The sequence below is a fragment of the Limanda limanda genome, chromosome 17, assembly GCF_963576545.1.
Source record: "Limanda limanda chromosome 17, fLimLim1.1, whole genome shotgun sequence".
NCBI lineage: Eukaryota > Metazoa > Chordata > Actinopteri > Pleuronectiformes > Pleuronectidae > Limanda > Limanda limanda.
This window is the reverse complement of record NC_083652.1, coordinates 11,499,075-11,512,704: the sequence shown is the minus strand read 5'-3', so window position 1 is coordinate 11,512,704 and position 13,630 is coordinate 11,499,075. Positions and strand designations below refer to the sequence as shown.

General features: G+C 44.5%; 1 protein-coding gene across 1 annotated transcript in view; it reads right to left on the bottom strand.

Annotated features, from left to right (window-relative positions):
* Nucleotides 1–3,667: 3,667 nt before the first annotated feature.
* The window catches only part of LOC133023357 (thyroid hormone receptor alpha), a 60,423-nt gene continuing 50,460 nt past the window's right edge, over nucleotides 3,668–13,630 (bottom strand). Inside the window, exons 5-11 of the mRNA XM_061090380.1 lie at nucleotides 12,679–12,740; nucleotides 11,745–11,866; nucleotides 10,209–10,356; nucleotides 7,773–7,978; nucleotides 6,180–6,326; nucleotides 5,165–5,423; nucleotides 3,668–3,918 (exon numbers count right to left, since the gene is read on the bottom strand). Of these exons, the coding sequence (XP_060946363.1) occupies nucleotides 3,668–3,918; nucleotides 5,165–5,423; nucleotides 6,180–6,326; nucleotides 7,773–7,978; nucleotides 10,209–10,356; nucleotides 11,745–11,866; nucleotides 12,679–12,740 (1,195 nt within the window). The remainder of the gene's footprint in view (nucleotides 3,919–5,164; nucleotides 5,424–6,179; nucleotides 6,327–7,772; nucleotides 7,979–10,208; nucleotides 10,357–11,744; nucleotides 11,867–12,678; nucleotides 12,741–13,630) is intronic.

The following is a 13,630-nucleotide window of genomic DNA, read 5'->3' as shown; positions in this document are numbered from 1 at the left end:
AGGAAGAAAGTTTCTTCTCTGGACGAGCTGCAGAGCTCGTGAAGCCGTGAGAACAAGGACTCACGTCTGTAGTCGGGTGCAGAAGCTCGAGTCGTTGCAGCAATCACAACAAATCAAAATCCTGCACAAACCAAACATTTAGATCTGGTCACGTTTTAAACCTGATAGTGTCGGTCGGTGTGAATGAAGGAGATGTGAGAGGTTCGCCTGCTGTCTGAACATCAGGATGTCCAGTTCAAATGGCTTTTTGGTGAAGAGGATGTTCTCGGACTACTGGTCTGTCTCTCTGCTATGCTGGTGCAACTAATCATAGCTGAAGGCAGTGTGCTCTGTGGTGCTGGTGTGGTCGTTTTTTTTTTTAAAGGACGGCGAGAGGATTTCTCCGTTGATCATTTGGCTGAGAGAGAGAGAAAGAGAGACAGACGGAGAGAGGCTGTGCTTCCAGCTCGAACCAGACGTCACCTCGTGCAGCTTCACGTGGACGAGAGTCGCCCACGCCGCTTCTCAACACTTTACTTTAGAAGGTACTTCTTGTGCTCTATGAGGTGAACTGGAGGGGGGGGGGGGTGATCACCACAAGGCAAACAGCTGAAAACAACTCATGAGTTTTGTTTTACAGACGTTAAAACAGGCGAACGGAGCTGGTTCTCCCTCGGCTGCACGAGTCCCTGTCTGAGCTGGAAGCTTGAGACAGCCGCTGATCGCTCGAATGCCACAAAGCATAGCAGTCACCTTCATATATATATATATATATGTATATCTGTATCATATATATATTAAATATATACACACACATACATGTGTATTCTATCTGTTATCTATAAACTGTATATTTGCATTACTAACCTCTGTGAGGCACATCGCCAGCGGCTCCCAGTCGGAGCCACGACCCGGTTGCAACATGGCTTCATTCACAGTGATAGTGAGCAGAACACACAGACCTGGAGTCAGTGGAAACTCCACCGCTCCATCGTCTGTGTGTGTGTGTGTGTGAGTTTATATCCCTGTATTATCAGCGCTTACAGTTCTATTTGAATACCCTGCAACAAAGATGAGTAACACTGAGCGTGGCGGCACCTGAGGCCACGCCCCAGTCCCGGAATCAAGAGATGGGATAGTGGACTGTGTGTGTCTGTCTGTGTGTGTGTTACATATTTGAAAGAATATTATTAAGACTGCTTAAGACAGGCAGAAGGAGGAGAGGTGGGGTGGGGGGCGGGGGGTAGAGGGAGGGGTCAGGGTCACTGAGGGATACAGACATTGTGGTTTTAGTGCAACAGAAAAAAACCTGATAGTTATTTCAAGTGGATGATGGCGAGCTGGGGTCTGGTGGGCGGAGCTGGTCTCAGCCGCGTCTCCTTCAGGATGTGAGTGAGTCTGGGAACGGAGAGTCGCTCAGAAAGTCTTTTAAATGGCTTCGTGTCCATTTGGCCGGCGGCGGCGGCGAGGGGGCGTAGCCGGCGAGGATCTGTAAGTGCCAGGAAAGGGTCCATTTATTTGTGTGGCGGTTCTCTGTCGGCTTGGCCTGAGTCACATCACCACCACAGTCGCTCGGTCACCGCTGCCCCCCCGCCAGCCGAGTGAAACCACATCCACAGGCAAAATACTGCTGACGTGATTGTTTATTTACCTCCCAGTCCCCCCCCCCCACACATACATAATCCATTGGCTTGACTCGCTTGGGCCAAAATGTCTTCCACTGGAGTCCCAGGTTCAGCCCCCCCCCCCCCCCCCCCCCCGTCACTGCTGCTCTGTGGACTCAGGTACCGAAGTGAGGAGGAATCCAAAGTGATGCTTGGTCCCGTGTGACAAGATGAAGAGGAGAGACCTGCTGGTCACTGTGGGTACTGCAGCTCACTCACACCTATATATATTTGTATATACACATATGGAAATATATACATGTGTGTGAGAAGCTGCTGCACTGAGATGAGAGGTAGAATCTGTGAGGGGCGGGACCGCCACCTGCCCAGCAACGAACCTATCACGTGACAGCAGGGAGGCGAGGAGGCGGGGCTTGGGTGTGGTAAACAGGGCGGGGCTCCACTGAGAAGACGCACGCACAAACACACATGGAAGGCAGGAAGTGCGGTCCCGTGGTTATTCAGGAGGAGGAAGTGACGAGCAACAAACAACTGAGGTAATATACAATAAAAAACTGAATGGGTGTGTGAGGTAATGAAAACAAGAGGTATGTGTTGGAGAGGTATTCTAGATATATATTCTATAAATATATGTGTGTATGTATATTTATATTCATGTGTGTGAACAGTTTTTCAACATTTTCAGGTTATGTAGCTCCATGATTTCATGATTAGTTTCAGTTAATGAAGTTTAGTGAATGTGATGGATTTACTCCTCTGCTTTGTTCAGTCCAGTGGGCGACGCCAAAATAAAATCATAACAGTAACTTGTATCCGGTGACGCCTGCTGTGACGACACAGTTTACTTTAAAAACCATAATTAGTTCTATAGATTAAAGTCCTGTGAACATATCGACTGAGTTGTGTTTATTGATTATTTGTGTCTTGTATCATCACTGTATTACATGCAAGTGGTTATATAATCGGTCGTTACTATATAAATACTGATTTGGACTTTCAATTGCTCGTTTAGCATGCTATGCTACATTTTGGAAAAGGGTCATTTGCAATGGATTATGGATTATATAAAAAATTATACAGTCTTTCCTCTAAATCAAATGTTTTAAAGTCATATGTTCATTATGACCTTTTTAATGATTTCACAGCACCAGAGGCTATATTGGCTTAAGAATAAAAATCCTTAAAATAACCACACTCTCCTCAATATGTTCACAGAAATCTTATCTTATTTCCCTCTAAAATATTATTCACACGCCCAGGAAGTCTTATATAAACAAGACATAATAACACACACCTATTATAGTTGCATGATAACGTGTGTGTAACTATAAAGTTATATAAAAAGGGTTTTATCCAAAGTGTCACGTCTAACTCCAGCAGAGAAGTAAATCCGAACGTGAGCCGAGTTTCTCATTAGAGAAGCCGCCGCCCACACAATAAACGAGGAAACACATTTAACGAGGTATGAGGTAAAGTGTAGGCGAGTGTGAGTCCTGCTTGTGTGTGTCTGTGTGTGTGTAGTTGAGACAGACGGAGAGAGAGAGAGAGGTCAGTACGTGAGGGAGGTAGGTGGACAGACACGATGGAGGTCGGTTGCCATAGCAGTTAAAAGGGAGGTGGGCGTGTGAAGGGGGGGGGGGTCTGCGTGAGGAGAGTCAGGTCCCAGAGATAAAAGAGAAGGGGGGGGGGGGGGGGGGGTTCCATTCAGGTGCACGAGGAGTTAAATGATGGGATTTGTGTTTTGCATAAAGATAAACTGTACGTTCATGGCACCGAGTTTGGAATTAAACTGTGTGTGTGTGTGTGTGTGTGTGTGTACCTCTCAGAATGAGCAGATTGTCAGTGTGTGTCTCTCGGGTGAAGTCGATGTGTTTGCTGGTGGCGGGCGGTGGGGGGGGGCTTGTGGGTGTTTGATTAAAAAAAGGGACAACAAAAAAAAGAAAGAAAATCCTGTTTTTTAAAATTCTCCACTTGTCTTTCCCACATTTGTCTTTTGACACCGAAGCCACCCTCGTGTGTGTCCTTTGTCCAGGGTGCTTCTTGGGGGGGAGGGAGGGGGGGCGTCACACGTCCTGGTCCTCGAAGACCTCCAGGAAGAGCGGGGGGAAGAGTTCGCTGGGACACTCCACCTTCATGTGGAGGAAGCGGCTGGCGTGGCACGCCCCGATCATCCGCAGGTCCGTGACCTTCATCAGCAGCTTGGGCCAGAAGTGAGGAATGTTGTGCTTGCGGTAGTTGATGTAGTGTTCGAACGCCAGCAGGTAGGCCTCCTGGCACTGCTCGATCTTCTCCAGGCTGGTAAGGCCCGACCGGTCTGCAGCACACACACCAGAGGGAGAACGTCATGTTAATTTCAATGCAACAGTTCCATATCGCTTTTATTCTCGTCTCCTGATGAGTATATAGTATATTTTAGCCAATAGATCTTTTGAACATGGTTATAAAACATGATGACATTTTAAAAGCATAAGGCGTCTCGACTCTTATGCTCAGACTCTTTGAACACTATTCCAGATGTTATTCGTTAGCTCTTTCCCCCTTAGAATACTTTTTGACCTGTACAATGAATAGACCCCGTTGTGTGATGTCATGTTATCTCTAGTTTTGGGGTCCCACCTCCCCATGGGGTCCCACCTCCACAAATAAAACTCGTTGTCTTGCAAGAGGCAAGTGAGACTTTCACTATTGGCTTGTGATGTCTCCGGGTATACCATGGTGCCCGTCTGACCTGTGAAACTTCTGTGTAATAAATTCTGTTAAACTCTGGGTCTGCGTCTCCTCTCTTCAAACACCGACTTCGACAAGACACTGCTGCTTGAAAGACACGACAAGTACAACACAGATCTAAGTGTTTTATTTGTTGCAGCAGCTGCAGAGTCCTGCACGTTATTGTTCAACCGAGACCGGATTAGACCTGAGTAGACTTTGGACCTGGCTGAATCTGTGGCCATTCAAACACCGATAATCCACAGGAATTCTTAAGAGGAGTAATCTATAAGAAATGTGTTTTCTGATCCACAGGCCACTCACTTGGTTCTGATCAGAGTGGCGAGCGACTTGGGCTGAGGCTGAAACGTATTCTTAGATTTGTTTTACAGACGCGATTCCACCTGAAGCCCAATAACTGTCTATTGGTTAATCCAATATTTCTGGCACAGGTTGTAAAGCTGGTTCATGTGAATGTTATCAATATCAATTTCCACTCACTCTTAAAAGGAGGATGAATTAAATTCTACAGCTCCAACACGGCCGGTGAAACACAAACGACTGCTCGCAGATTCTGTGCTTTAAAGTCAGTAAGTGCTCTACAAGGCCAAATTATGTGGAAAGGTAAAAAGTGAAGTGAAGTTCAGGAGCAGAGACTTCACTCGTTGGATTATTCATCTGCAAGTTGGTGAATATTTTACTCAGATTTCTACGGCATCTTTTATTCAAGAGAGAAGAAAATTCAGCTGTAAACACGTGAGGAGAGAAACAAAAAATACTGAAAGTAAAACTTCCACTACTGAAAACGTCATAACACAGGAAGTAAGACGATGATCACATGACTTATTGCTCACCTGAGCTCATGAGCAGCACGGCCTGCATCAGCGCCACCTCCGTGTCGTCCAGGTTAAACTGAGCCAAGCTCTTGCCCAAATCAAAGATGGCGTCCGACACCACGCCCAACCCGCCGTTCTTCAGCTGCTCACGCTTCACCGCCATCTCGCCGTTCAGCGTCAGCGTCTCGCTCTCCGGGTCGTAGCGCACTGCGGCGCGCAGCGACATGATCTCCATGCAGCAGCCCTTCAGCAGGATGATCTGGTCTTCACAAGGCAGCTGGGGACGGACGGGACAACACGTGAAATCACAAGAAGAATCTGAAGACCACAGACATGTCCACACGACTATGTCCTCAGTGCTGAGAAGGAAGCTTCATGCCACAGATACAGAAACATGGAGGAAAAATCATCCTTTGCAATGTATAATAAAATGTGATATCACAGCTTTTCTTTCAATCACGTCGCTTCACAGCGGAGACAGAAAAACTAAATTTCTATTCACAACAAGTCCCGAGCTCCACTTTACGTAACCTCTACAATAAACATGGAGACTTCAGCTCCACTCGCTCGGAGATCGTTAGTGTGAGAGGGGAGCGTCACCAGAGACGGGTGAGTCATCATATCGTCCACAGAGAGGGGGGTGGGGGGGGAGACAGAGAGAGAGTTCTACTACATCATCAAATAAAGCAAAGCAACTTATTAAAATAAAAGCTCTGTAACTCTCTGATATCAAGCACTGCAGCAACCAAACAAGAACTGTGCTTTTACTTTGAAGACAAATTACTTTATTAATAATCAAATCATCAAAATGATCTGAAGCTGTCGAGGACGCCATGTTGTTAAGCCACACCCCCACAGCGGGTCGCCTGTTAATTCACATTTTATTAATATTGAACACATCGTTGGTCAGAACTCGACTCTGCACTTTCTTTATCTTTTAAAAACACAAGTGTGAAGCTGATGATTCGAGGGGTTCAGGAGATACGCCACACACAGACAGACACACAGACAGACACACACACACTGGACCTACCTCTGAGAACATCGGCAGTTTCTTGGCGAAGTCGACCACGCGTGTGATGGCCGGCGTCATGATCTTGGTGAACTCGCCGAAAGCTTCCAAGTCGACCTTGTCTCCGTCGGACGTGGGAACCATGGGACCCTGCCCGATGTCGTCCGACTGGAAACACACAAGCGCACCGGGAATTGAACTACCGATCACTGACGTGGCCCACCCGCCTCGGTACATTACAGTCTGTACATTTCATAGGTTGTTCCAATGAGACTGGATTCAAGAGAAGTGAGAGATTTGTATAAACAGATGTGTAGAAATATCTAGATATTCTATTTGTAGACTCAAGTACTCGTCTGGGACAGAAAAGTAGACACACGAGGAATTCCTAAATTATTAGATGAGCCGTGACGCAGAACCTGACAAACGAGTTGAGCATCAATATGAATGCGTGTCTTTGTTTTTGTTGTTTTGAATCTGATAACATCGATGTTCTTCTCAATCAGAACGTGACACACAGACGGGAAGTGGAAGTGAAAAAGCGTTTAGCCGCGACGGGCCTGAGGTAAGAAGTTATCTGATTATCTGAGAGTTTCCACTCGGAGCCGCTGATCCCTGTCGCGCTTTGATGAAACAGGGAATTGAAAAGCTACAAAAGACGGGAAACAGCTTGAGGCTGCGACAAGCTGACGAAAAGAGAGTTTGTTAATAACAAGGAGAAATGTTGAATATGATAAAAGACGAAATACAAAATGTATAAAACAACTTTGGACGAGAGTTGAACGGTTCTTGCTGCAGTTATAAAACTCTTTGGTGTCTTGCAGGAACCTTTTGGATCTTATCTGTTATTGACAGTGAGGTTAATTTTAATTTGATCTGAAAGTCTTTATTTGTGTTTTTGGATGCTTGTTCTCATATTTGTTCACCTTGGACTCACCACAGCAATTGTTCGGCAAAAAAAATCTGTATTTGACTTTTTCTATTTGCCTTCATGAAAACAGTTGCCTGGTAACAGTCACGTGACCTCGGCCTCAAGGTAACCGCTGACACGTGTGCGTGCACGTGAGCATGTGCGACGCCACAGAGCGAGTTGCTGATGAAAAGAAGCGCTGTCAAAACTGTGTTCACTGGAAACTGAAAAGAACTCGCCCTCTTTCATGCGATAGCTTGATTTGTGAAGTGGAAACAACTCTCAGCTTATTGTGGGACGAAGACTTTGGAATAACGAGCAACATAAAAAAGCGTGGAGACTGAAAGTAATTAATCTAAATCAGAACGACAGATCCAACAAGATCCAGACGCCTGTGAATGAAAATATGACATAATGAATTACTTTGAATGTGTTTTAAAGTTTTCATGGACGAGATGGAAGCCGTTCTTCTCACAGGAGTGGGAGGAGTTTAGTTTTCAGACCTGCACTGAACTCTGGGTAATCTCCTGACATTCTCCAGAGGAGCTGGAGGTGAGAACGTCTGAGTGAGTTTGTTGTGTAAACAAAAACCTGAATTGAACATATGTCGGCTTCTGACTTCCTCGTGAAACATTTGGGTTAATTACTACCCCCAGCGTCGGTCTCCATGACGATGCTCCCTCCTCAAAGGGTTTAAAACTCACCAGGAACTTGCGCTTCTGCTTCCAGCTGGCTCCCTGGGCGTTGGTGTTCATGTGGGCGTCAGTCGCCAGCTTGATCAGTTCCCACTCGGCCGTGTCGGGCTCCGGTCGCACCTGCAGCGTCCGCACCATCTCCTCCCGCTTCCGCTTCTCTCGATTCTCCTCGATCAGACGCCGCTTGGCCACGCGCTTCGAATCGTCCAGCACCACTGGAGAAGGGAGAGAAACACTCACCTATTAAATCAGGTGTTTAATCATGTTCCTTCTCATGTTGAAACTCAGGAAACTTTCACAGATCAGAAAGTTTCATGTCATTGATGCTTTGGTTTCCTCTCATTTGAATTATTGTAATTTTCACTTCACCTGCCCGAGCAAAACTGAGTCGAAATGAATTGCATCTTGTTAAAGGATCACGTTTCTCTGATTCAAGCTTCTCTTCGCTGCCTTCCAGTAAATCTCAAAGTTGATTTTAAGATTTAAGTGCTGACTTTAAAGGCCGTTCTGATATGAGTATGTTCAGGTCGTAACCTTTTCTGTTAGAAACTCCTCATCTCTTTCTAAATCCCTCGTAACGACACATCTTAATAGTTTTGCTAACAGAGGTGGAGGAGCCAGGACTTGCCTGAGAAACCGTTTTTCTTCATAATGAATCTTAATATTTAATGACGACTCTTAATGGCCCGAGTAACGAACCTGAACCGACGGAACTATCAATCCTTTATGCTTTGTGACTTATACAGAGAGTGCTTTTAACTGCAGAGCTCCACCGTGTCATCGCTCCGCTCGGCGCACATTTAACATCGATCACATCTCGTCAACCTCACATTTCCAAAACGTGCGGGGGGAGAAACGTGGTCAGAACATGTGACTTCTCGCCTCCGGTGTGAAAAGAGAAGAACAGACGGATCTGAGAGAAAAGTTACTGGATTTAAAGAATTCTCAGAACCGTAGCCGGACGACCTTCAACACATATTAAGTGTAATACTGAGAGGCGGCTGCAGGAAGCTGTCGGATGAACCCTGAACGCCAGAAGGATAAAACAGAGCTTTATCTGTGAGCTGCTTTATAGAAGCTGTGCACAAGGCTGCTGTTGAACATTCAACACCAGATGAATACTTCTACACCTCCTCCGAAAAGATATCGACTTTATGTTGCAGATGTTGTTAGTGCACGTTGTATTCTGCATTGTCTCTGCATGATGGCTGCGAGGAGATCTGGGTACATTTTTAAAAACTGACCAGGACTTGAAAAAGGTCAGTTTTGGTTTAGGTTCAGATTCAGAGTCTCCAGGAAATCAGTGCAAGTCAAAGTCCTCAGAAGTCATGAGACACAACGGTTTGAGTGTGTTGTTAATTTATCTGTTTATTCATTATCAGGATTCCACTGCAAAACCAAGGAGCGCCACCGCTTCACTAAATCAAATTTAAGCAACACAATAATTCAAAGTGCTGGAAGTGAGGTCCAGATGTTGTGTATTTGTGTTTTCATCAAAACGTCCAGAGGAGAAGAAACAGTTTCCTATATCTACCAGAGCAGATGTCCGGCTAAATTAATATCCAACATGTAATGAGATGATGTTGGAATGTGAGCGTGTGCTCGGCTCTTCATCTCTGTCGAGTCCTCGAGGCCGAGCAGGAATCCGTGAACAGACGGACCACAGACACGTGTCCCGTCCTCCCGGAGCTCACTGACAGTCAGTGCTTTGTTTCTACCAGCGAAGCACTCGGCTTCACAACATCTGCTACAGAAGCTGCTCACATTTTACAACAAATTATTATCTTATAAACACAGTCACGGGTGCTGAGAGAGGTTTTTAACATAGAAATAGAAATAAAACCTCTGTTCCGCGTTAGCAGCTGCGATGTGTCGTCTTCGTTAATGTCAATATATGGATAAAGTTAAAAACTCATTCCGTCTGAAAATGTTTTTTTCAACCGGAAACAGGAAGGCATCGTTTCCCAATCGACACATGGAACTGTCGCAGATTACTCAAATAATATCTGTTCTCCTCAGTTGTATGATTGTAACAGCAGCTGTAAGCAAAGACATCAGGGTCAGAAACACCTGTAATGGATTCTCCATGTTGTGTTCTACACTGGTAGCCTAGGGGGTCATGTGACAGGACTTTGTAGCATGTAGCTTTGGTTTAGTGTGTCAGCGACTCTGGGAAGTTGTGCTTGATACATGCATAATATTATTATATCAGCATATTGATATTAGCTAATAAACGCAAAGTACAACCCCGGTGTGACACATTTTGCTCAACTACCAAGACTTCCTAAATGACAGGAACCATCTTAACATGTACTTTTCAGTTTGGCTCCTGTCCTGTCTGTTAACGTGGAGGAGGCGGGGTTTATGACCAGGCAACTCCGGCTTCATGATTCTCTGTGTCTAACGAGTGTCCTGGTGAGAACACATGAAGGCAGATTCACTCACAGTCCATGGCCATGCCCACAGAGATGCACTTCTTGAAGCGGCACAGCTGACACTGGTTGCGGGTGATCTTGTCAATAATGCAGCAGCCTTCATATTTACAGGAGTAGGCCGGGTGGAGGTTCTTCTGGATGGTTCTGCGGAAGAAACCCTGGAGAGAGGGAGGAGGAGGGAGGAAGGGAGGGAGGGAGGGAGAGAAGGGAGGAGGAGGGAGGGAGAGAGGGAGAGAGAGAAGGGAGGGAGAGAAGGAAGAGAAGAGCCCATTCAGTGACGGAGGTGAAATTTAAATTTACCATAACCTCAAAATTAAATCCACCAATTAAATGTTCTTGTGTTTTTTGTTGAAAAACAAGTGGGTGGGGGTGGGGGGGGCACATCACATGGGAGGCTGGTGATTGCATGGCAGGATCCTGCTTAACAAGAGCGGTTAAGTAATGAAGCGCTGGCCTGACTGAAGGTCTCAGAAATAGATTTGACACGAGACTGATGGAGCAGCTCAGATGTCTTTGTTGAAGCAAGAAGGAAAAATCTGAATTCATGTTAAAGTAAACTGAGCAGAAACAGAGAAACTCCTTTCTGCTTATCGGTCAATCTCCATCCATCACTCAACAATATAACACAGGTATAATAACACCTGTACTTTCATGTACTTTCTTCTTGGCAGGTGTTTTAATTCATAACAACAGAGCCACCAGCTGTTTGTGCAACAAGTCAATGACAATTCCCCGGCCAATCAAGGACCAGATTAAGCGATGACCAATGAAATTTCCCCTTCACAAGTGGAAATAATGCACAGATGTGTTCTGTATCTGTTGTGTTTTTTCGACATTGAAAAGTTTGATTCATTATTAATCATGTTCAAATCATCATCATTCCTTGCTGTTCCCAGTTCGGAGACAGGAGACGTGAACCATTCTATCATTGATGCAGATTGTGATTTACAGCTTCTTCAACCGATCTCCTTTCAAGTTATTATTTTAACTTCCATTGAAGCCGAGGACAACAGATACACGTGCTGCTCCTTTATTTAAACTGTAGTTTAGCTTTAGACAGAATAGCTGATTAAATAAATGTTCATCATTACAAACCAATGAACTTCATTATGCTGAAGGGGGGGGCTGGGAACTTCACAGGTTCTGTTCTGTGAGTCCAGGCTTCAGGGCCAGATTAACATGCTGCTGCTCCAGGACCAGTTATATGAGCTTTAAATCACATCAGAGGTTCAGTCTCCTTCTAATCTTCAACACTTCCTGTGCAGAACATGCAGCAATAAACTTTAAAATATCAAGTTTAGGTTGAATTAATCGGCTTCTTCATTCATAATTCAACTCATGTTCAAATTCTCCTTTGCATATTTGTTTTACGTGCATTAATAAATTGTCACACACCTTTCCATTGCATCCTGACACTCTGAATGTGTATAGATTTTTGATTCGATTTATATTGAGCTGTGTGTATTTTCTCTTTCTTATTCTATATTTTCTCTTTTCATATGTTCTTATAGATGAAGATGAGTAAAGGTCTGTGATGCTCTTGTACCTTGCAGCCCTCGCAGGTGATGCAGCGGTAGTGGTATCCCGTCGCCTTGTCCCCACACACCACGCAAGGCTCGTCCTTCTCCAGGTAGCTGGGGATGTAACCTGGGACAGAGGCGCTGAGAGCTACAGGAGAGGAGGAGGAGGACGAGGAGGAGGAAGAGGAGGAGGAGGAGGAGGAGGAGGAGGAGGAGGAGGAGGAGGAGGAGGAGGAGGAGGAGGAGAGGAGCTGGATGTTATCACAGGATCCTCAAAGAAGCTCCTGAGCATTTGGCCCCAGGAGACTGATACAGGATGAAACATAAACGACTTTGAGGTATTTATACACATTTATTATAGAAATACATTATATATCAGGACTTTTCATCTGCTTATTTATGTATTTCTCTGGAGAAGGGAAGAGTTCTTGATACTCGAAACTGGTATTCACTTTAAACTCTGACCTCTCAGCTGTGGTGTTGATGCACAAAATTGTCGTCTGGATTTTATATTATCAAAGATCTATTTTAATGGTTTAATGAACCATGTAGAATCCGTCTCAATTGTTAATTATGTCAAATGGTTAATTGATTTAACAATTATCTACTTTAGTGGACAATCAAGCTCTTTTCTATTTGTTTGTATTGTATGATAACTCCATGTCCTGGATGAACTTCCTGTTTGTAACAAATGTAGAAGTTTGATCCTCTCGACACTGAACGAGCTCTGAGGCCTCGGTCACCTGGGGAAACTAATCTGTTTCCTACAAAGCTCCGAGGGAGAGATGAGATGTTGAGGAGGAGCTTATCATAGTAATGAGTCCCAGGCCGGCAGTGGGAGCCCGGGGGGGGGGGGGGGGGGGGGGGGGCTGGCTTAACAGGAACCTGTCTGCGGCTGAGTTCACTTGATTGTTGTGAGGAGACGGACACACAGGGGGGGGAGAGAAGACGAGTCCTTACCCGACATGCTCTTCATCGAACACTGGCTGTTCTTCCTCTTTCTCTTTGGCACATCTGGCCACCTGAGGAGGAAGAGAAGGGAAGAAGAGGAGGGAGGGAGAAGAAGAAAGGGATTTTTTAAATTAACAACTCGAGTAGTTCAACAAACAGGAATAAGCCAAAAAATAAAAAATCACATTTCCCGGAGATGCATTGAAATTGTTCAAAATATAAACTGGGTTTATGATTGGATTAAAGTTTAGAAACTGTAGCTCTGCTTGATAATTGTCCAAATCTTCCGGTTTAAGCCACTTTCAGCACATTTCATTACTAAAGGTTTCTAATGGGCTGCAATTCACGACTAAACTGAATTATGAATAACAGAATAAAACCTAATAAGAAGATTTTCAGTCTCTACAGAGGAAACATTTCACCATCAATTACTCACAGGAAGCAACAAAAAAAGAGATTTTCAATAAATGAAGAATAAAACTGTTGAAATAATATAAAAACATGAGATATTACTTGGAGAAAACATTATATAAGTTGAAGACTTTTGTGTGTATTCTAAAATTAGGGAATTGGAAATACATTTATGTTTGTATTTAGTTCTGATGATGATATTTATATTAGTTTGATTATAAAATTAATTGTGTGGCGGTATTTTCTCATCTCTTACCGATAAGGATGCTTCGGTGTTTCCTCTGCTAAAGGAGAGAAGTTAGGAAGCATCTAGGCTCCTTTCCTTCTCATTTAGGGAACTCAAGCAGCTATTATTGTGAAGGCTCCTCAATCAGGAAACTTCCTTATCAAAATAAACCAGTGTGACGCAGTCATCTGATTTGAGTAATTGCTTTAACGCTCATAGAGACATGAATGGACTCAGAGACAGTAGATCTGTTATGAAGGGACACGTCCTGACTGCAGATCTCTTCTTCACATTTAGATTAGATTCAACTTTATTGTCATTGCA